This window comes from Oncorhynchus mykiss, chromosome 10 (assembly GCF_013265735.2).
Source record: "Oncorhynchus mykiss isolate Arlee chromosome 10, USDA_OmykA_1.1, whole genome shotgun sequence".
Taxonomy (NCBI): Eukaryota; Metazoa; Chordata; class Actinopteri; order Salmoniformes; family Salmonidae; genus Oncorhynchus; species Oncorhynchus mykiss.
Window position 1 is genome coordinate 80,652,698 of NC_048574.1, and position 24,303 is coordinate 80,677,000.

The 24,303-nt window shown below is 46.3% G+C and overlaps 1 protein-coding gene and 1 long non-coding RNA gene across 4 annotated transcripts in view; both read right to left on the bottom strand.

The window, feature by feature from the left end:
- Positions 1–1,255: 1,255 nt before the first annotated feature.
- Positions 1,256–24,303, bottom strand: part of LOC110516987 (wolframin) — a 33,609-nt gene continuing 10,561 nt past the window's right edge. For 2 of the 3 annotated variants that reach the window (XM_036934153.1, XM_036934155.1), the window contains exons 3-19: positions 21,032–21,111; positions 19,893–20,037; positions 18,534–18,707; positions 17,430–17,486; positions 16,880–16,998; positions 13,495–13,584; positions 13,079–13,324; positions 12,053–12,218; positions 11,877–11,989; positions 11,084–11,247; positions 9,405–9,642; positions 8,227–8,412; positions 6,500–6,616; positions 6,008–6,364; positions 4,337–4,423; positions 2,815–2,958; positions 1,257–2,643 (exon numbers count right to left, since the gene is read on the bottom strand). In XM_036934153.1, coding sequence (XP_036790048.1) covers positions 2,542–2,643; positions 2,815–2,958; positions 4,337–4,423; positions 6,008–6,364; positions 6,500–6,616; positions 8,227–8,412; positions 9,405–9,642; positions 11,084–11,247; positions 11,877–11,989; positions 12,053–12,218; positions 13,079–13,324; positions 13,495–13,584; positions 16,880–16,998; positions 17,430–17,486; positions 18,534–18,707; positions 19,893–20,037; positions 21,032–21,111 — 2,585 coding nt within the window. In that variant the 3' untranslated portion in view covers positions 1,257–2,541. Of the gene's footprint in view, positions 2,644–2,814; positions 2,959–4,336; positions 4,424–6,007; positions 6,365–6,499; positions 6,617–8,226; positions 8,413–9,404; positions 9,643–11,083; positions 11,248–11,876; positions 11,990–12,052; positions 12,219–13,078; positions 13,325–13,494; positions 13,585–16,879; positions 16,999–17,429; positions 17,487–18,533; positions 18,708–19,892; positions 20,038–21,031; positions 21,112–24,303 lie in introns of all 3 variants that reach the window. The other variant, XM_036934154.1, reaches the window with a different exon arrangement.
- LOC118936803 lies at positions 22,715–23,153 on the bottom strand. The gene is made up of 3 exons (XR_005034257.1): positions 23,000–23,153; positions 22,819–22,959; positions 22,715–22,778 (listed from the first exon to the last, which is right to left on the bottom strand). It is a non-coding gene; the product is annotated as an uncharacterized LOC118936803 (long non-coding RNA).

Genomic DNA, 24,303 nt, shown 5'->3' on the forward strand with positions numbered 1-24,303 from the left:
AGTGGCTGTAAGGCGTAGTGAGGTGCGTAGTGAGGTGCGTAGTGAGGTGCGTACTGGCGTCAGAGAGAGACTGTGTTACAATGGTGCAGTTTAATAATACAAATCACAGTGAACAAAAACAATAAATAAATAAATACAATGGGGACGAAACCCTTCGCACACCAGACATAACGTGCACAAACTCTTACAATCAACAATTTCAGACAAGGACATGGGGGGGGGGGGACAGAGGGTTAAATACACAACATGTAATTGATGGAATTGGAACCAGGTGTGATGGAAGACAAGACAAAAGAAATGGAAAATCAAAAAAGGTGGATCGGCGATGGCTAGAAGGCCGGTGACGTCGACCGCCGAACGCCGCCCGAACAAGGAGAGGGACCAACTTCGGCGGAAGTCGTGACAGTGGCCCCGCTCCGTATACAACTGACGTACAACACATTTGCCACAACGGTTGGGATGCCAGTTGTATCAGAGTTTTTCTGCACAGAAATAAACTACACAAGCGTGTGGAGACACCGCTCAATGGATCTGCAACAAACTCTTCATTGCATCACAAAAAATAAATCTGATCACAACCATTGTGTCCAATGTGTTGTAGATCAGTTGGCAGAACCTGAGTGTGAACGGGGCCAAAACTACAACACACAAACCTAAGCTGCGATTGAGTGGAACAGACAGTGAAACTGAGACTCAAGGCTAACGGATAGCTGATACCTCACACTGGGCCAGGGAGAGGACCAAATATAGATTTAAAAAAAACGTGTTTCAGTTTCTCAAAGACGTGTTTGAACATGTCATGGTTGTTGTTGTTGTTATTGTAGTCTATATCTGTGTGTAAGGTTGTAAAATTCAAGTAACTTTCAATTCAATTCCCAGGATTTCCTGCCTGAAGAACTGGCATTCCCAAAAGAAGAACGTTGTTTCTTAACGTTCTCTGAACAAATTTGAGAACATTCATTTATATAGAACCGTGAGGAAACGTCATTGGAAAGTTGTATGCAATATAACCCCAGGAACAAACACACTCTCACCAAGTAGTGCACTGTGTAGGGAACAGGGTTCTATTGGTGACATAGATGTGATGTCATAGTGCACTGTGTAGGGAACAAGCTCTATGATGTTCTCCTTTCCTTTCTTTAACTGGGCAAGTCACTGAATAACTAATTATTATTTTACATTGACGGCCTACCCCGGGCCAAACCCCGGCTAAACCCCGGCCAAACCCCGGCTAAACCCCGGCCAAACCCCGGCTAAACCCCGGCCAAACCCCGGCTAAACCCCGGGCCAAACCCCGGCTAAACCCCGGGCCAAACCCTGGCTAAACCCCGGCTAAACCCCGGACGACGCTGGGACAATTGTGCGCCGCCCTATGGGACTTCACGATAACGGCCGGTTGTGGTAGAGGCCCCGGATCGAACCAGGGTCTGTAGTGACGCCTCTATAGCGCTGCGACGCTGTGCCTTTAAACCGCAGCGCCACTCGGGTTAACATATGGTTTTCAGAACGTTGTGTGCTAGCTGGGAAACATCCAAAAGTTACTAAGTGCTACATTTCAGATAAACCACTGCAAATACATACATACATACATACATACATACATAACGTAGTTGTAGTACTATATAGATACATAGATATGCTACATATTCTACATACACAAGTCATCACTGTGTTCATAAGACAGTTACATACACAACTCTTAATACTATATTTGAAAGGACTGTTCCTCTGAAATCTTCATTCACCATGATTCCCTAGGGTCTTCCTTCAGTTATCCCCGTTTTAAAAAAGACCACTCTACGCTATTTGTGAACTGTTTCCCACTGAGAAACGACAGCTCCAGTGGAAATACATTCAGGTTAATGCAGTTTACAGACGACCCACTTCCTCGTTTGATTTCAGCTCTCCGGGTGTTTCTGCCCGATTAGATACAATCTGACCCAACCATCCATTCCCGTCGTAAAAAAAAACGCTTGCCCGCAGCTCGTTGCCGTGGTAACGAGCCACCTCATGAAAAAATTACCAGTTGTAAGACAGTGCAGTGAATGTATCCGGTGACTGAGTAGAAGTTGTCGCCGTGGTAACGAGCCACCTCTTGAAAAAAAAACAAATAATACAAAATGGCTTCCAGAAGAGAACAGCAGCAACTGTGTGTAACTGTAGCAACCGTTCCCTTCGGGCGTTCCAACCAGAGACACGCCCCTTTTCACGCCTCCGTCCATCAACCCATCCCTTTAATCACTAAGTTGCTCTACAAATGAAGTTGTATTGAATTGAATTCCTTCATTCATCCATTTCCTATTTTTTCCCCCCCCAAGTCCATTTTGAAAAATGGCTGCCACTGTCTCTTCCACCACTAGTTGGTCACACGTTGATCCTTAAGGACAGGAAGGGGGGGAGACAAGGTCCAAGACAAACTATTGTACACATTAAAACATTCCAGGACAAAAATAAAGTTGTATTGAAATGAAATCCTTCTATCCATCTATTCCTCTTTGTATTTTTCACCCCGGCACAACATCTCTCTCCTTTCTCGTCCTGTCACACGTCGATACGTGCCGAGAGGAAGGGAGAGAAGAAGAAGTCGAACGCGAACTTGACAGAGTTGAGGGTGGTCCGTCTCCAGTCTCTCTCGATCTTCACCTGCAGAGAGGAAAGTACAGACACATGGTCCTCTGTAAGGCAGTTGCAACAGGAGCTTGCTAAAGCTAGGATAGTGGGTTCGATTCCCGGGGCCTCCCATGTGTAAAATGTATGCGAGCATGACTAAGTGTCTCCGGATAGAATTATCTGCTAAATGGCACTATATGTTACCTGTCCGGCAGCGGTCAGAAGGGAGGAGTCACAGTCCAGACAGTAGATGGCCTTCAGCTCGAAGGACGGGACCTGGCCCCCCAGACGACCCTCCAACGTAGTGCTGAACTCCACCAGGCTGCCGGGCTGCAGGCGCAGCAACACCTAGACAACACCAACAGCTTCATCATTTAGGATAATCATTATAGCAGCAACACCTAGACAACACCAACAGCGTCATCATTTAGGATTATCATAATAGCAGCAACACCAACAGCGTCATCATTTAGGATAATCATAATAGCAGCAACACCTAGACAACACCAACAGCTTCATCATTTAGGATAATCAATATAGCAGCAACACCTAGACAACACCAACAGCTTCATCATTTAGGATTATCATAATAGCAGCAACACCTAGACAACACCAACAGCTTCATCATTTAGGATCATCATAATAGCAGCAACACCTAGACAACACCAACAGCTTCATCATTTAGCCATTTAGGATAATCATAATAGCAGCAACACCTAGACAACACCAACAGCTTCATCATTTAGGATAATCATTATAGCAGCAACACCTAGACAACACCAACAGCTTCATCATTTAGGATAATCATTATAGCAGCAACACCTAGACAACACCAACAGCTTCATCATTTAGGATAATCATTATAGCAGCAACACCTAGACAACACCAACAGCTTCATCATTTAGGATAATCATTATAGCAGCAACACCTAGACAACACCAACAGCTTCATCATTTAAGATAATCATAATAGCAGCAACACCTAGACAACACCAACAGCTTCATCATTTAGGATAATCATTATAGCAGCAACACCTAGACAACACCAACAGCTTCATCATTTAGCCATTTAGGATAATCATTATAGCAGCAACACCTAGACAACACCAACAGCTTCATCATTTAGGATAATCATTATAGCAGCAACACCTAGACAACACCAACAGCTTCATCATTTAGGATAATCGTAATAGCAGCAACACCTAGACAACACCAACAGCTTCATCATTTAGGATTATCATAATAGCAGCAACACCTAGACAACACCAACAGCGTCATCATTTAGGATAATCGTAATAGCAGCAACACCTAGACAACACCAACAGCTTCATCATTTAGGATAATCATAATGGCAGCAACACCTAGACAACACCAACAGCTTCATCATTTAGGATAATCATAATAGCAGCAACACCTAGACAACACCAACAGCTTCATCATTTCGCATAATAATTTCGGCCTTTCAGCAAATGCATGCATGCATTTTACATTCGGGAGACCCCAGTTTTTTTAATAGGTTATTAATCATTTTAAAGTAAAGTTATTTAATGAGAACACCGAGATAACAACAGAGTCGTGTATTTAGAGTGTAAGGACAGTGAGGTTTGTGCACTATGAAAAGGCCAAACTCTGTCAATACATGGCTTTGGACAACACCAACAGCAATAGGTTAATAATGATCATCATTAGAACAGGGTCCTATTAGTACCTAAAGGAACAGGGTTTACCTGTCTGAACTCATGACTGGCCACCAGTTTGATGTCTCTGGCCCGGTCCTCTGGAACCCCGTCTTCCTCGGGCATCCCCACGCCCACCTCAAATCAAATCAAACTTTGATTATAGTACATAAAAATAATTGCAAAAAAAATCACACTTTACATTAAAACAATACAATTAAAAGAAGTAAAAGTGGATAAATAACAGACCATAAAACACAGAGTATATCTACAACTCAATTACTAAAGTTACTAACTAAACTGAATAAAGGTCCCGGTCCCTTGGGGCCCAGCGGGTAGAACAGAGTATATCTACAACTATTACTGGTCCCTTGGGGCCCAGCGGGTACAACAGAGTATATCTACAACTATTACTGGTCCCGTGGGGCCCAGAGGGTATAACAGAGCATATCTACAACTATTACTGGTCCCGTGGGGCCCAGAGGGTAGAACAGAGTATATCTACAACTATTACTGGTCCCTTGGGGCCCAGAGGGTAGAACAGAGTATATCTACAACTATTACTGGTCCCATGGGGCCCAGAGGGTAGAACAGAGTATATCTACAACTATTACTGGTCCCTTGGGTCCCAGAGGGTAGAACAGAGTATATCTACAACTATTACTGGTCCCGTGGGGCCCAGAGGGTACAACAGAGTATATCTACAACTATTACTGGTCCCTTGGGGCCCAGAGGGTAGAACAGAGTATATCTACAACTATTACTGGTCCCTTGGGGCCCAGAGGGTAGAACAGAGTGTATCTACAACTATTACTGGTCCCTTGGGACCCAGCGGGTAGAACAGAGTATATCTACAACTATTACTGGTCCCTTGGGGCCCAGAGGGTAGAACAGAGTATATCTACAACTATTACTGGTCCCGTGGGACCCAGAGGGTAGAACAGAGTATATCTACAACTATTACTGGTCCCGTGGGGCCCAGAGGGTACAACAGAGTATATCTACAACTATTACTGGTCCCATGGGGCCCAGAGGGTAGAACAGAGTATATCTACAACTATTACTGGTCCCGTGGGGCCCAGAGGGGAGAACAGAGTATATCTACAACTATTACTGGTCCCGTGGGGCCCAGAGGGTAGAACAGAGTATATCTACAACTATTACTGGTCCCTTGGGGCCCAGAGGGTAGAACAGAGTATATCTACAACTATTACTGGTCCCGTGGGGCCCAGAGGGTAGAACAGAGTATATCTACAACTATTACTGGTCCCTTGGGGCCCAGCGGGGAGAACAGAGTATATCTACAACTATTACTGGTCCCTTGGGGCCCAGAGGGTAGAACAGAGTATATCTACAACTATTACTGGTCCCATGGGGCCCAGAGGGTAGAACAGAGTATATCTACCACTATTACTGGTCCCTTGGGGCCCAGAGGGTAGAACAGAGTATATCTACAACTATTACTGGTCCCTTGGGGCCCAGAGGGTAGAACAGAGTATATCTACAACTATTACTGGTCCCTTGGGGCCCAGAGGGGAGAACATGGCGCTTGCAACACCAGGAAGTGAGTTCGATTCCCGTGGGGGACCAGTATGAAAAACGACGAAAATAAATATACACTCAATACTGTAAGTCGCTCCGGAGAAGAGCGTCTGTTAAATGACTAAAAATGTCAATGTAAAAGCCAGGCTAAAAAACGTAAACGTTGCCTGTATCTCTTACCTCCAACACATAGCTGTCGTATCGCTTCACGTGACACGTGTGTTTGGCCAAAGCCTTGATCACACACAGCTCCTCCTCTTCCTGCTGCCGGAGGAGGACGGCCGTCGGCACGGCAACGCCAAGCACTGTGGCGTTGGCGTAGTCGGCGGCGGTGAGGTTAGCATTATTAGCGATGGTTGCCGTGGCGTCGGGGGTGTTGGCGGAGTTGTTCCGCAGCGGGTCACATTTAGGATAGGTCTCTCCGTAAAGACAGCGTAACCAATCTCCCATGAACACCGGCAGCAGGTTGATGACGGACTGGGCTCCGTTCTCAGTTTCCGCTACACGCACCTGCCTGAACCTCCCGGTCCACGTCACCTGGAAATTATTTTAAAATTAAAAAATTAAAAAGGTTTTTGTTGAAAATGGCACAATATTCCCTTTACATACAGTTTAGCTGGTGTCAAAATGTTTAAGTGATGTACCTGGTGTCAGAGTGTTTAAGTAATGTACCTGGTGTCCGTCCAGGTGTGTACAGAAGATCTGTGTCTGAGCCACACCTTTCACCTTCCAGGCAGGAGGACCACACAGCTGCCCGTACTGTCTCCAGGTCAACGTAGAGTTATACCCCTAAACATCAACATTGCATTTCATTCAATACAACTAAAGGTTAAATACAATTAAATCAAATATGTAATTAAATCAAATCAAAAATGTAATTGAATTAAATCAGTGGAGTGCATCTCTACACACTTTCCAGTACAAAGCCAAGTACAGCCCCAGTTACGGTCCCATCCAATACAAAGCCAAGTACAGCCCCAGTTACCATCCAATACAAAGCCAAGTACAGCCCCAGTTACGGTCCCATCCAGTACAAAGCCAAGTACAGCCCCAGTTACGGTCCCATCCAGTACAAAGCCAAGTACAGCCCCAGTTACGGTCCCATCCAGTACAAAGCCAAGTACAGCCCAAGTTACGGTCCCATCCAGTACAAAGCCAAGTACAGCCCCAGTTACCATCCAGTACAAAGCCAAGTACAGCCCCAGTTACCATCCCATCCAGTACAAAGCCAAGTACAGCCCCAGTTACCATCCAGTACAAAGCCAAGTACAGCCCCAGTTACGGTACCATCCAGTACAAAGCCAAGTACAGCCCCAGTTACGGTACCATCCAGTACAAAGCCAAGTACAGCCCCAGTTACCATCCCATCCAGTACAAAGCCAAGTACAGCCCCAGTTACGGTCCCATCCAGTACAAAGCCAAGTACAGCCCCAGTTACGGTCCCATCCAGTACAACGCCAAGTACAGCCCCAGTTACCATCCCACCCAGTACAAAGCCAAGTACAGCCCCAGTTACCATCCAGTACAAAGCCAAGTACAGCCCCAGTTACCATCCCGTACAAAGCCAAGTACAGCCCCAGTTACCATCCCATCCAGTACAAAGCCAAGTACAGCCCCAGTTACCATCCAGTACAAAGCCAAGTACAGCCCCAGTTACGGTCCCATCCAGTACAAAGCCAAGTACAGCCCCAGTTACCATCCAGTACAAAGCCAAGTACAGCCCCAGTTACCATCCAGTACAAAGCCAAGTACAGCCCCAGTTACCATCCAGTACAAAGCCAAGTACAGCCCCAGTTACCATCCAGTACAAAGCCAAGTACAGCCCCAGTTACCATCCAGTACAAAGCAAAGTACAGCCCCAGTTACCATCCAGTACAAAGCCAAGTACAGCCCCAGTTACCATCCAGTACAAAGCCAAGTACAGCCCCAGTTACGGTCCCATCCAGTACAAAGCCAAGTACAGCCCCAGTTACCATCCAGTACAAAGCCAAGTACAGCCCCAGTTACCATCCAGTACAAAGCCAAGTACAGCCCCAGCTACCATCCCATCCAGTACAAAGCCAAGTACAGCCCCAGTTACCATCCAGTACAAAGCCAAGTACAGCCCCAGTTACCATCCAGTACAAAGCCAAGTACAGCCCCAGTTACCATCCAGTACAAAGCCAAGTACAGCCCCAGTTACGGTCCCATCCAGTACAAAGCCAAGTACAGCCCCAGTTACCATCCAGTACAAAGCCAAGTACAGCCCCAGTTACCATCCAGTACAAAGCCAAGTACAGCCCCAGTTACCATCCAGTACAAAGCCAAGTACAGCCCCAGTTACCATCCAGTACAAAGCCAAGTACAGCCCCAGTTACGGTCCCATCTAATACAAAGCCCCTTCCTCCCTTCCTCTTTACCTGCAGTCCCTCGGAGTGGTACACGTACATCCAGAAGAACAGCATCACCATGGTGACGCAGCACAGGATGAGCTTGACGGCGCCACGTTGCGACATGGAGTGGAACACGTCCATGAGAGACAGGCCGAAGCGCGTCCACAGCCTCAGTGTCACCGGCACCGCGCACACGGCCAGCGTCACAATCATCTGACAGAACAAAACTTTATTGACCCAACGCAATGTGGACATTATAGTGATACCGCACACACGGCCAGCGTCACAATCATCTGACAATTAGAACAAAACTTTATTGACCCAATGCAATGTGGACATTATAGTGGTATTATAGTGGTATTATAGTGACATAGTGGCATTACAGTGGTATTATAGTGGTATTATAGTGGTATTATAGTGGTATTATAGTGGTATTAGTGGTATTAGAGTGGCATTATAGTGGTATTAGTGGCATTATAGTGGTATTATAGTGGTATTATAGTGGCATTATAGTGGCATTATAGTGGCATAGTGGCATTACAGTGGTATTATAGTGGTATTATAGTGGTATTAGTGGTATTATAGTGGCATTATAGTGGTATTATATTGGTATTATAGTGGTATTAGTGGTATTATAGTGGCATTATAGTGGCATTATAGTGGTATTAGTGGTATTATAGTGGCATTATAGTGGTATTATAGTGGCATTATAGTGGTATTATAGTGGTATTATAGTGGTATTATAGTGGCATTATAGCTGTATTATAGTGGCATTATAGTTGTATTATAGTGGCATTATAGTGGTATTATAGTGGTATTATAGTGGTATTATAGTGGCATTATAGTGGTATTATAGTGGCATTATAGTGGTATTATAGTGGTATTATAGTGGTATTATAGTGGCATTATAGTGGCATTATAGTGCCATTATAGTGGTATTATAGTGGTATTATAGTGACATAGTGGTATTATAGTGGTATTATAGTGGTATTATAGTGGTATTATATTGGCATTATAGTGGTATTATAGTGGTATTATAGTGTGTTGATTTGTGTATTTTGTAAACTGACCTCACTAAATGAAACAAATGCAAATGGAGAATAAAGTTATGGCCATTTGGGAAGACAACAGAAACAATCCCCATCGTGTTTTTAAACCGTATGTACTGCGTGCATGTCTCTTTAAAACTGCCGACCAATCATCACCTTGGTGAGCTCCAGCTCCAGGAACCATTTGACCAGCTGGATGAGGACCATGGCGGCCAGCCCCACGGCCAGCACGGGCAAGGCAAACAGGAACAGGAAGTAGCCAACGCAGGTCCGGATGAGACCCACGGGGGAAGAGTTTTGAAGCAGCACCACAGAGAACTCACACCACAGGAAGCAGACCAAGTAGGGGACCAGGAAACAGTAGGTCCCACGGAAACCACGCTGCCTAGCCATACTGGGGGAGGAGAGGGAGAGGGAGAGAGGGGGGGGGGGGGGGGGGGGATAGCGAGAGAGGGGGGGGGGGGGGAGAGAGGGAGAGGGGGGGGAGGAGGGAGAGGGGTGGGGGTGGGGAGGAGAGGGAGAGGGAGGAGAGGAGGGAGAGGGAGGAGAGAGGGGAGGAGGAGAGGAGAGGGGGGAGAAGGGGGGAGTAGGGGTGGTGAGGAGAGGAGAGGAGAGGAGGCGGAGGGGTGGTGAGGAGAGGAGAGGAGGGATGGGTGGTGAGGAGAGGAGAGGAGAGGAGAGGAGAGGAGAGGGAGGAGAGAGGGGGGAAGAGTGGGGGATGAGAAACCAACATGTTACGGTGAAGCCGCAAACAGCATATTTATGCCTGGATGACTTGGGCTTTTCAGCGACAACATTCTAACTGAAAATGACTTCGCTACTCTTCCTATATGGAGTAGAAAGCTCACATGGAATGTGAACGTTCACAAACCTTGCCCTTGTCGAACACACAGCAGATGTGACTCCATTTATCTATTTTCCAGACATTCAGAGAGACTTCCAGGAGCAGGTAGGGATGCCTTGCTCAAGGACACGTCAACAGATTTTTCAACTTGTCGTCAGCTCAGGGATTCGATCCAGCTACCTTTTGGTTGATGGACCAAGAGTCCAGCCGCTAGGCTAACTAACGCCATATTCCATAGTGCTCACCTGAAGAACAGGAAGTAGAGGTAGAGGTACTGACCTGAAGAACAGGCAGTAGAGGTAGAGGTACTGACCTGAAGAACATGAAGTAGAGGTAGAGGTACTGACCTGAAGAACAGGCAGTAGAGGTAGAGGTACTGACCTGAAGAACAGGCAGTAGAGGTAGAGGTACTGACCTGAAGAACAGGAAGTAGAGGTAGAGGTACTGACCTGAAGAACAGGAAGTAGAGGTAGAGGTACTGACCTGAAGAACAGGAAGTAGAGGTAGAGGTACTGACCTGAAGAACAGGAAGTAGAGGTAGAGGTACTGACCTGAAGAACAGGAAGTAGAGGTAGAGGTACTGACCTGTAGAACAGGAAGTAGAGGTAGAGCTTCTGACCTGAAGAACAGGAAGTAGAGGTAGTGGTACTGACCTGAAGAACAGGAAGTATAGGTAGAGGTACTGACCTGAAGAACAGGAAGTAGAGGTAGAGGTACTGACCTGAAGAACAGGAAGTAGAGGTACTGACCTGAAGAACAGGAAGTAGAGGTACTGACCTGAAGAACAGGAAGTAGAGGTACTGACCTGAAGAACAGGAAGTAGAGGTAGTGGTACTGACCCGAAGAACAGGAAGTAGAGGTAGAGGTACTGACCTGTAGAACAAGAGGTAGAGGTGGAGGTACTGACCTGTAGAACAGGTAGTAGAGGTACTGACCTGTAGAACTGGAAGTAGAGGTCCTGACCTGAAGAACAGGAAGTAGAGATACTGACCTGAAGAACAGGAAGTAGAGGTAGAGGTCTAGCAGGCAGGGCAGACTGATCTTCATCACCACTGAGTCCCCTAGTGGCAGGGTGGTGAAGGTGTGGCTCAGCATCCTCAGCAGAACAGCACTCTGGGGCAGGAGACTGGTCAGGGAACACAAAGACGTTGCCACCTACAGACAGAACCAGACACAGGACCAGCAGTAATACGTGTTATAATATATATGGTCTCTGGTCTAAAGTAGTGCACTATATAGGGAATAGGGTGCCACAGGTCTCTGGTCTAAAGTAGTGCACTATATAGGGAATAGGGTGCCACAGGACCAGCAGTAATATGTGTTATAATATATATGGTCTCTGGTCTAAAGTAGTGCACTATATAGGGAATAGGGTGCCATAGGGCTCTGGTCTAAAGTAGTGCACTATATAGGGAATAGGGCTCTGGTCTAAAATAGTGCACTATATAGGGAATAGGGTGCCATAGGGCTCTGGTCTAAAGTGGTGCACTATATAGGGAGTAGGGTGCCATAGAGATCTGGTCTAAAGTAGTGCAATATATATAGGGAATAGGGCTCTGGTCTAAACTAGTGCACTATATAGGGGATAGGGTGCCATAGGGCTCTGGTCTAAACTAGTTCACTTATATAGGGAATAGGGCTCTGGTCTAAAGTAGTGCACTATATTGGGAATAGGACTCTGGTCACTAGTAGTACACTATATAGGGAATAGGGCTCTGGTCACTAGTATATAGGGATTAGGGTGCCTATATTGGGATTAGGGTGCCGTTTGGCCTGTGTCTGACCTCAGTGATGAGCGCCCGTTTGGCGTAGGTGGCGCCCGAGGGACTCAGGCTCTTGTAGCTGACCACCGTGAACAAGATGGCTACCGTGGACAGCTCCGAGCAGGGGATCCATCCTATAACACAGACACACTGGTTAGCCTCTTATAGACACACTACACACACACACACACACACACCTTTATCCGCGACGGGGAAGGAGAAGACAATGAAGAACACCGATATCAGGAAGTAGAGGTAGGGTTCTAGATTGTTCCAGCCAAAGTTAGACTCTGCTTGCTCCACGTCCAGGCCAGGCTCAAACCTGGTCAGCAGGGTTGTTAGGGCACTGAAGTTCTCCCACGCCTGGAGAGGAGGAGGAGGAGGAGGAGCAGGAAGAGGAGAGGAAAGGGTAATGTTAGTTTGAGGAGAGGGTAATGTTAGTTTGAGGAGAGGGTAATGTTAGTTTGAGGAGAGGGTAATGTTAGTTTGAGGAGAGGGTAATGTTAGTTTGAGGAGAGGGTAATGTTAGTTTGAGGAGAGGGTAATGTTAGTTTGAGGAGAGGAGAGGGTAATGTTAGTTTGAGGAGAGGAGAGGGTAATGTTAGTTTTAGAAGAGGAGAGGAAAGGAGAGGAACGGAGAGTAGAGGAAAGGAGAGGAGAGGAGTTGGAAAGGAGTGGAGAGGAGAGGGTAATGTTAGTTTGAGGAGAGGAGAGGGTAATGTTAGTTTGAGGAGAGGAGATGGTAATGTTAGTTTGAGGAGAGGGTAATGTTAGTTTGAGGAGAGGAGAGGGTAATGTTAGTTTGAGGAGAGGAGAGGGTAATGTTAGTTTGAGGAGAGGAGAGGGTAATGTTAGTTTGAGGAGAGGAGAGGGTAATGTTAGTTTGAGGAGAGGAGAGGGTAATGTTAGTTTGATGAGAGGAGAGGGTAATGTTAGTTTGAGGAGAGGAGAGGGTAATGTTAGTTTTAGAAGAGGAGAGGAAAGGAGAGGAGCGGAGAGTAGAGGAAAGGAGAGGAGAGGAGAGGAAAGGAGAGGAGAGGAGAGGGTAATGTTAGTTTGAGGAGAGGAGAGGGTAATGTTAGTTTGAGGAGAGGGTAATGTTAGTTTGAGGAGAGGAGAGGGTAATGTTAGTTTGAGGAGAGGAGAGGGTAATGTTAGTTTGAGGAGAGGAGAGGGTAATGTTAGTTTGAGGAGAGGAGAGGGTAATGTTAGCTGAGCTCTACCTTGCTGCTCTGGAAGATGCGTAGCGTGCAGATCACCATGGAGATGAAGGAGAGGTAGAAGACGAGGAGTGGGATGAAGAAGGCAAACAGGTCAACAGTCAGATTACTGATGATGAAGAAGAAGATGAGCGCGTTGACGTGGTGCGTGGGGATCACCGTGCTCAGCCATTGGACGCCGGCGCGAGACGCCCAATCAATGAGCTGATCCTTCACCTCGATGACCGCAGTGATAGGGTACTGCAACACCTGGAGATGGAGAGGGAGGACGGGTGAGAGAGGAGAGAGGAAGGAGGGAGGGGTGAGGGAGTGAGGGAGGGAGTAATGGTTATGGAGGGAGTGGTAGGGGTGAGGGAAGGGTGAGTATTTGAACCAATTTTGTAGAGATGTTAGCTGATTGGGTGTAATGTCATACTAACCAGGAAGTGTCGTCTGGTGTCCATCAACATGTCACTCCGACCCATCCCCCACACTCCCTTCTGAGGCTTCTTGGGGACCAGGCCACTCTGCTAATGTACAAACGCACACACACAACAGGAACACACACACAACAGGAACACACACACAACAGGAACACACACACAACAGATGTAGTGTCATTTAGGATGCTGACTAGATGTAGTGTCATTTAGGATGCTGAACAGCTGTAGTGTCATTTAGGATGCTGACCAGCTGTAGATTAATTTAGGATGCTGACCAGCTGTAGATTCATTTAGGATGCTGACCAGCTGTAGATTCATTTATGATGCTGACCAGCTGTAGTGTCATTTAGGATGCTGACCAGCTGTAGTGTCATTTAGGATGCTGGACAGCTGTAGTGTCATTTAGGATGCTGACTAGATGTAGTGTAATTTAGGATGCTGACCAGCTGTAGTGTCATTCAGGATGCTGACCAGCTGTAGATTCATTTAGGATGCTGACCAGCTGTAGTGTCATTTAGGATGCTGGTCAGCTGTAGTGTCATTTAGGATGCTGACCAGCTGTAGATTCATTTAGGATGCTGGTCAGCTGTAGTGTCATTTAGGATGCTGGACAGCTGTAGTGTCATTTAGGATGCTGACCAGCTGTAGTGTCATTTAGGATGCTGACCAGCTGTAGTGTCATTTAGGATGCTGACCAGCTGTAGTGTCATTTAGGATGCTGACTAGATGTAGTGTCATTTAGGATGCTGACTAGATGTAGTGTCATTTAGGATGCTGACTAGATGTAGTGTCATTTAGGATGCTGACTAGATGTAGTGTCATTTAGGATGCTGACCAGCTGTAGTGTCATTTAGGATGCTGACTAGATGTAGTGTCATTTAGGATGCTGACCAGATGTAGTATAATTTAAGGATGCTGACCAGCTGTAGTGTCATTTAGGATGCTGACCAGCTGTAGTGTCATTTAGGATGCTGACTAGATGTAGTGTCATTTAGGATGCTGACCAGATGTAGTATAATTTAAGGATGCTGACCAGCTGTAGATTCATTTAGGATGCTGACCAGCTGTAGATTCATTTAGGATGCTGACCAGCTGTAGTGTCATTTAGGATGCTGACCAGCTGTAGATTCATTTAGGATGCTGACCAGCTGTAGTGTCATTTAGGATGCTGACCAGCTGTAGTGTTCATTTAGGATGCTGAACAGCTGTAGGGTCATTTAGGATGCTGACTAGATGTAGTGTCATTTAGGATGCTGACTAGATGTAGTGTCATTTAGGATGCTGACCAGCTGTAGTGTCATTTAGGATGCTGACCAGCTGTAGATTCATTTAGGATGCTGACCAGCTGTAGCGTCATTTAGGATGCTGACCAGCTGTAGCGTCATTTAGGATGCTGACCAGCTGTAGTGTCATTTAGGATGCTGACCAGATGTAGTGTCATTTAGGATGCTGAACAGCTGTACTGTCATTTAGGATGCTGACCAGCTGTAGTGTTCATTTAGGATGCTGACCAGCTGTAGTGTTCATTTAGGATGCTGACCAGCTGTAGATTAATTTATGGATGCTGACTAGATGTAGTGTCATTTAGGACGCTGACCAGCTGTAGATTCATTTAGGATGCTGACCAGCTGTAGATTCATTTAGGATGCTGACCAGCTGTAGATTAATTTAGGATGCTGACCAGCTGTAGCGTCATTTAGGATGCTGACCAGCTGTACTGTCATTTAGGATGCTGACCAGCTGTAGTGTTCATTTAGGATGCTGACCAGCTGTAGTGTTCATTTAGGATGCTGACCAGCTGCAGATTAATTTATGGATGCTGACTAGCTGTAGTGTCATTTAGGACGCTGACTAGATGTAGTGTCATTTAGGATGCTGACCAGCTGTAGTGTCATTTAGGACGCTGACTAGATGTAGTGTCATTTAGGATGCTGACTAGATGTAGTGTCATTTAGGATGCTGACTAGATGTAGTGTCATTTAGGATGCTGAACAGCTGTAGTGTCATTTAGGATGCTGACCAGCTGTAGTGTCATTTAGGATGCTGACTAGATGTAGTGTCATTTAGGATGCTGAACAGCTGTAGTGTCATTTAGGATGCTGACCAGCTGTAGTGTCATTTAGGATGCTGACTAGATGTAGTGTCATTTAGGATGCTGACTAGATGTAGTGTCATTTAGGATGCTGACTAGATGTAGTGTCATTTAGGATGCTGACCAGCTGTAGTGTCATTTAGGATGCTGACCAGCTGTAGTGTCATTTAGGATGCTGACTAGATGTAGTGTCATTTAGGATGCTGACCAGCTGTAGTGTCATTTAGGACGCTGACTAGATGTAGTGTCATTTAGGATGCTGACTAGATGTAGTGTCATTTAGGATGCTGACTAGATGTAGTGTCATTTAGGATGCTGACTAGATGTAGTGTCATTTAGGATGCTGACTAGATGTAGTGTCATTTAGGATGCTGACTAGATGTAGTGTCATTTAGGATGCTGACTAGATGTAGTGTCATTTAGGATGCTGACTAGATGTAGTGTCATTTAGGATGCTGACTAGATGTAGTGTCATTTAGGATGCTGACTAGATGTAGTGTCATTTAGGATGCTGACTAGATGTAGTGTCATTTAGGATGCTGACCAGCTGTAGTGTCATTTAGGATGCTGACCAGCTGTAGTGTCATTTAGGATGCTGACTAGATGTAGTGTCATTTAGGATGCTGACCAGCTGTAGTGTCATTTAGGACGCTGACTAGATGTAGTGTCATTTAGGATGCTGACCAGCTGTAGCGTCATTTAGGATGCTGACTAGATGTAGTTTCTCCCAAGAGGCCTGTTGTGCTCTGACTCACTCTGTGTGAGTGTGTGTGTGTGTGTGAGTGCTGTACCTTCTCTCCAGAGGTTTGTGCAGGGCCCTGGCTCACCTCTCTCTCTCTGTGTGTGTGTGTGTGTGTGTGTGTGTGTGTGTGTGTGTGTGTGTGTGAGTGAGTGCTGTACCTTCTCTCCAGAGGTTTGTGCAGGGCCCTGGCTCACCTCTCTCTCTCTGTGTGTGTGTGTGTGTGTGTGTGTGAGTGCTGTACCTTCTCTCCAGAGGTTTGTGCAGGGCCCTGGCTCACCTCTCTCTCTCTGTGTGTGTGTGTGTGTGTGTGTGTGTGTGTGTGTGTGTGTGTGTGTGTGTGTGTGTGTGTGTGTGTGTGTGTGTGTGTGTGTGTGTGTGTGTGTTTGAGTGCTGTACCTTCTCTCCAGAGGTTTGTGCAGGGCCCTGGCTCACCTCTCTCTCTGTGTGTGTGTGTGAGTGCTGTACCTTCTCTCCAGAGGTTTGTGCAGGGCCCTGGCTCACCTCTCTCTCTCTCTGTGTGTGTGTGTGTGTGTGTGTGAGTGCTGTACCTTCTCTCCAGAGGTTTGTGCAGGGCCCTGGCTCTGGGTAGAGCCGGTGCTGGGGGCCATGCCCTGAGTATACCTCTTAGTGATCTCTACAAAGTCATCCAAGTCAACAAACTGACCAGCTATATAGAGAGGGAGAAGAGAGAGAGAGAGAGAGAGAGACGAGGGGGAGAGAGAGAGGGGGGGGGGGGGGGATAGAGAGAGAGAGAGGGGAGGGGGAGAGAGAGAGAGAGGGGGGGGTAGGGGATAGAGAGAGAGTAGGGGGTAGAGGGAAGAGAGGAGAGAGAGAGGCGGGAGAGGGGAGAGAGAGAGAGAGAGATAGAGAGAGAGAGAGAAAGGGAGAGAGAGAGAGAGAGAGAGAGAGAGAGAGAGATGAAGAAATAGAGAGAAAAGGGGTAGAGGGGAGAGGGGGTAGAGGGGAGAGAGAGAGATAGAGAGAGAGAGAGAAAGGGAGAGAGAGAGAGAGAGAGAGAAAGGGAGAGATAGAGACAGAGATAGAGATGAGTCATTAAATCTTCACTTCTCTCTCCTTGAGAACACCACTCCCACTTACTCTCTCCAGTGACCATGTTCTCCAGGACTTTCTGGGTTTGGTCCGTGGTGGCGCCACCTGTTGGCCGACATTACAGAGTCACTTACACTTAAAGGTGCAACACAGAACGTTCCGGAAAACATAGTGGAATGTTTTAATAATATTTAGGATGAAAACATAGTGGAATTGTTTTAATAATATTTAGGATGAAAACATAGTGGAATTGTTTTAATAATATTTAGGATGAAACCATAGTGGAATTGCATTAATAATATTTAGGATGAAAACATAGTGGAATTGTTTTAATAATATTTAGGATGAAACCATAGTGGAATTGTTTTAATAATATTTAGGATGAAACCATAGTGGAATTGTTTTAATAATATTTAGGATGAAACCATAGTGGAATTGTTTTAATAATATTTAGGATGAAAACATAGTGGAATTGTTTTAATAATATTTAGGATGAAAACATAGTGGAATTGTTTTAATAATATTTAGGGTGAAAACATAGTGGAATTGTTTTAATAATATTTTTGGGACCGGCATACAACATGTGTTTTGAACGCAGCCTAGTGCTGTTGCAATTCACGTAGTAGTTAGTTAGTTAGTTAGTTAGTTAGTTAGTTAGTTACCAGTTTACTGCAAAACTCATCAGCTCCAACTTGTTCCCAGAGAAAGTAACAGGGAGATGTGGAGCTCAAGGTTAAGTGTGTATCCAGGTGTGTGTGTGTGTGTGTGTGTATCCAGGTGTGTGTGTGTGTGTGTGTGTGTGTGTGTGTGCGTGCGTGCGTGTTTCCAGGTGTGTGTGTGTGTGTGTGTGTATCCAGGTGTGTGTGTGCGTGTGTGTGAGTTTCCAGGTGTGTGTGTGTGTGTACATCCAGGTGTGTGTGTGTGTATCCAGGTGTGTGTGTGCGTGCGTGTGAGTGTGTGTGTGTGTGTGTGTGCGCGTGTGTGCGTGCGTGCGTGTTTCCAGGTGTGTGTGTGTGTACATCCAGGTGTGTGTGTGTGTTTCCAGTATTGTGTGTGTGTGTGTGTGTGTGCGTGCGTGTGTGTTTCCAGGTGTGTGTGTGTGTACACCCAGGTGTGTGTGTGTGTTTCCAGTAATGTGTGTGTGTGTCGTACCGTGCACAGCATTGACCTGTCCAACGTTCTCCATCATCTCAGACACCGCCATCTTCTCCTTCCTGCCGGGGTTCAGCTTCCTGAACATCATCATGGCCGCCTTCCGGACCGTCTGCTCAAACTTGCTCTCTGTCGACAGACGACGCACCTCCTCCTCATTATCTTCACCGATACCTGGGAGGTTCACACACACACACACACACACACACGCACACACACAGGTAGAGTAAACACACACACACACACGCACACACACACGCACACACACGCACACACGCACAGGACGTGGGTAACCAGTGAACTGCACAGGGTGGTATTGAGGACGTCGGTAACCAGTGAACCACACAGGGTGGTATTCAGGATGTGGGTAACTACAGGCTGGTATTCAGGACGTGGGTAACCAGTGAACCACACAGGGTGGTATTCAGGACGTGGGTAACCACGGGGTGGTATTGAGGACGTGGGTAACCACGGGGTGGTATTGAGGATGTGGGTAACCGTAGGGTGGTATTGAGGATGTGGGTAACCACAGGGTGGTATTGAGGATGTGGGTAACCAGTGAACTACACGATGGTATTGAGGACGTGGGTAACCACAGGGTGGTATTGAGGACATGGGTAACCACGGGGTGGTATTGAGGACGTGGGTAACCACGGGGTGGTATTCAGGACGTGGGTAACCACAGGGTGGTATTCAGGACGTGGGTAACCACAGGGTGGTATTCAGGACGTGGGTAACCACAGGGTGGTATTCAGGACGTGGGTAACCAGGGGAACTAAAGGGTGATATTCAGGACGTGGGTAACGAGTGAACTACACAATGGTATTCAGGACGTGGGTAACCATAGGGTGGTATTCAGGACATGTGTAACCACAGGGTGGTATTGAGGACGTGGGTAACCAGTGAACTAGACTATGGTATTCAGGACGTGGGTAACCAGTGAACTACAGGGTGGTATTCAGGACGTGGGTGACCACAAGGTGGTATTGAGGACGTGGGTAACCAGTGAACTACAGGGTGGTATTCAGGACGTGGGTAACTACAGGGTGGTAATCAGGACGTGGGTAACCATAGGGTGGTATTCAAGACGTGGGTAACCAGTGAACTACAGGGTGGTATTCAGGACGTGGGTAACCAGTGAACTAAAGGGTGGTATTGAGAATGTGGGTAACCAGTGAACTACAGGGTGGTATTCAGGACGTGGGTAACCAGTGAACTACACAGGGTGGTATTCAGGACGTGGGTAACCAGTGAACTACAGCGTGGTATTCAGGACGTGGGTAACCAGTGAACTACAGGGTGGTATTCAGGACGTGGGTAACACGTTAACTATAAAGTGGTATTTCTGTCCTCCTCTACCTTTCCTCTGGATCCAGCAGCGCTGTAGAAGACGGGCTGCACTCTTCCGTCCCTGCTTAGCGGCCTGCACCAGCCAATCAACTGCCAGGCGGTTATTAAGCTCCGCCTCCTTCTCCTCAGCCAACCCCAGGTAGTATCTGCCCAGCTAAAGGAGGAGACATGTTAGTTACGGTAATAAACCAACAACTGGAGCTATCTCTACAAACATGTTAGTTACCGTAATACACCTAAAACTGGAGCCAACCCTACAGACACGTTAGTTACCGTAATACACCTAAAAATGGAGACAACCCTACAGACACGTTAGTTACTGTAATACACCTAAAACTGGAGCCAACCCTACAGACACGTTAGTTACCGTAATACACCTAAAAATGGAGACAACCCTACAGACACGTTAGTTACCGTAATACACCTAAAACTGGAGCCAACCCTACAGACATGTTAGTTACCGTAATACACCTACAACTGGAGCCAACCCTACAGACATGTTAGTTACCGTAATAAACCTACAACTGGAGCCATCTCTACAGACATGTTAGTTACCATAATACACCTACATTTGGAGCCATCCTTAGGTAGGGGCTTCCTACAATACCTAGCATGCCTACAGAAGCCCAGTCAGAACTACCCAGACTTCTTCTTACATTACCCAGCATGCCTAGAGACGGATCAAGTGAAAGACAATATCCAATCTTAACTTTCACTGCTCAACCTCCCCCTCCCTCCCTCCCTCCCCCTCCCTCTCTCCCTCTCCCTCCCTCTCTCCCTCCCTCCCTCCCTTTCTCCCACCCACCCACCCTCCCTCTCTCCCTCCCATAACTGCATGCCTGTCTGTGTGTATGTGTGGGACACTGTCGCAGTGGGGAATGTGTATGATTTGAGTGCTGGCCAGGGCAGACGTTCTCACTAACTAGAACCCAGCACTCAGGAATTTACCCTTTTAGAACGGAGGGTGTTACTCAGATCATCTTCCACTGGTGTGTGTGAGGGTGTGTGAATGTATGTGTGTGTGAGGGTGTGTGTGTGTGTGTTACGTTCAGAGCACGGGCTCTGAATATTCCAGAAGGCTGAGAATAGACGCAGTCATGATCAGACAACCAGCGAGCATTAAAACATCACTGCGTGTGTTCACTCACACTGGTCTGTGCTCTGGCATCTCCAGACGTGGCCTTCTCCTCCATCTCCTCAAACGACAAGTCCTCCTCAGGATCCTCATCTGTAGCGGAGGAGACAAGAGGAGAGACAAAGGAGACAGAGACAAAGGAGAGGAGAGATAGAGGAGAGACAAAGGAGGGGAGAGATAGAGGAGAGGAGAGACAGAGGAGAGGAGAGACAGAGGAGAGGAGAGACAAAGGAGGGGAGAGATAGAGGAGAGGAGAGACAGAGGAGAGGAGAGACAGAGGAGAGGAGAGCGAGGAGAGGAGAGATAGAGGAGAGACAAAGAAGAGGAGAGATAGAGGAGAGGAGAGACAGAGGAGAGACAGAGGAGAGGAGAGATAGAGGAGAGACAAAGGAGAGGAGAGATAGAGGAGAGACAAAGGAGAGGAGAGATGGAGGAGAGGAGAAACAGAGGAGAGGAGAGATAGAGGAGAGGAGAGACAGAGGAGAGGAGAGACAGAGGAGAGGAGAGACAGAGGAGAGACAGAGGAGAGGAGAGACAAAGGAGAGGAGAGAGAGGAGAGGAGAGACAAAGGAGAGGAGAGATAGAGGAGAGGAGAGACAGAGGAGAGACAAAGGAGAGGAGAGACAGAGGAGAGAAGATTAATAAAAGTATTAATAAGATTAATGAAAGTATTATTTTGAGTTGATGACCCGTAAGGATGTTTTGCTCTGTGTTGTCAGTGTTATAGTCAGCTACCACCTGGTACTATACCTTAGAGACTGTTGTAGTCAGCTACCACCTGGTACCTTAGAGACTGTTGTAGTCAGCTACCACCTGGTACTATACCCTGTACCTTAGAGACTGTTGTAGACAGCTACCACCTGGCACTATACCCTGTACCTTAGAGACTGTTGTAGTCAGCTACCACCTGGCACTATACCCTGTACCTTAGAGACTGTTGTAGTCAGCTACCACCTGGTACTATACCCTGTACCTTAGAGACTGTTGTAGCCAGCTACCACCTGGTACTATACCCTGTACCTTAGAGACTGTTGTAGACAGCTACCACCTGGTACTATACCTTAGAGACTGTTGTAGACAGCTACCACCTGGTACCTTAGAGAATGTTGTAGACAGCTACCACCTGGTACTGTACCTTAGAGACTGCTGTAGACAGCTACCACCTGGTACTATACCCTGTACCTTAAAGACTGTTGTAGTCAGCTACCACCTGGTACTATACCTTAGAGACTGTGGTAGACAGCTACCACCTGGTACTATACCTTAGAGACTGTTGTAGTCAGCTACCACCTGGTACTATACCCTGTACCTTAGAGACTGTTGTAGACAGCTACCACCTGGTACTATACCCTGTACCTTAGAGACTGTTGTAGTCAGCTACCACCTGGTACTATACCCTGTACCTTAGAGACTATGGTAGACAGCTACCACCTGGTACTATACCATGTACCTTAGAGACTATGGTAGACAGCTACCACCTGGTACTATACCCTGTACCTTAGAGACTGTTGTAGTCAGCTACCACCTGGTACTATACCCTGTATCTTAGAGACTGTTGTAGTCAGCTACCACCTGGTACTATACCCTGTAGCTTAGAGACTATTGTAGACAGCTACCACCTGGTACTATACCCTGTACCTTAGAGACTGTGGTAGACAGCTACCACCTGGTACTATACCATGTACCTTAGAGACTGTTGTAGTCAGCTACCACCTGGTACTATACCCTGTACCTTAGAGACTGTTGTAGTCAGCTACCACCTGGTACTATACCTTAGAGATTGTTGTAGTCAGCTACCACCTGGTACTATACCCTGTACCTTAGAGACTGTTGTAGTCAGCTACCACCTGGTACTATACCCTGTACCTTAGAGACTGTTGTAGACAGCTACCACCTGGTACTATACCCTGTACCTTAGAGACTGTTGTAGTCAGCTACCACCTGGTACTATACCTTAGAGACTGTTGTAGTCAGCTACCACCTGGTACTATACCCTGTACCTTAGAGACTGTTGTAGTCAGCTACCACCTGGTACTATACCCTGTACCTTAGAGACTGTTGTAGACAGCTACCACCTGGTACTATACCCTGTACCTTAGAGACTGTTGTAGTCAGCTACCACCTGGTACTATACCCTGTACCTTAGAGACTGTTGTAGACAGCTACCACCTGGTACTACACCACTGATACTACAATGATAATACACTGGTACTATACTGATACTACACTGATACTACACTGACACTACACTGATACTACACTGATAATACACTGGTACTACACTGACACTACACTGATACTACACTGATACTACACTGACAATACACTGATACTACACTGATACTACACTGATAATACACTGGTACTATACTGATACTACACTGATACTACACTGACACTACACTGATAATACACTGATAATACAATGGTACTACACTGATACTACACTGACAATACATTGATACGACACTTATACTACACTGATAATACACTGGTACTATACTGATACTACACTGACACTACACTGATACTACACTGATAATACACTGGTACTACACTGACACTGATACTACACTGACACTACACTGACATTACACTGACAATACACTGATACTACACTGACAATACACAGACACTACACTGACATTACACTGACAATACACTGATACTACACTGACACTACACTGACACTACACTGACATTACACTGACAATACACTGATACTACACTGACACTACACTGATACTACACTGACAATACACTGATACTACACTGATACTACACTGACAATACACTGACACTACACTGACAATACACTGATAACACACTGACACTACACTGATACTACACTGACACTACACTGACACTACACTGACAATACATTGAAACGACACTTATACTACACTGATAATACACTGGTACTATACTGATACTACACTGATACTACACTGACACTACACTGATACTACACTGATAATACACTGGTACTACACTGACACTACACTTATACTACACTGATAATACACTGGTACTATACTGATACTACACTGATACTACACTGACACTACACTGATACTACACTGATACTACACTGGTACTATACTGACAATACATTGATACTACACTGATACTACACTGGTACTATACTGACAATACATTGATACTACACTGATACTACACTGACAATACACTGATACTACACTGATAATACACTGGTACTACACTGACACTACACTTATACTACACTGATAATACACTGGTACTATACTGATACTACACTGACAA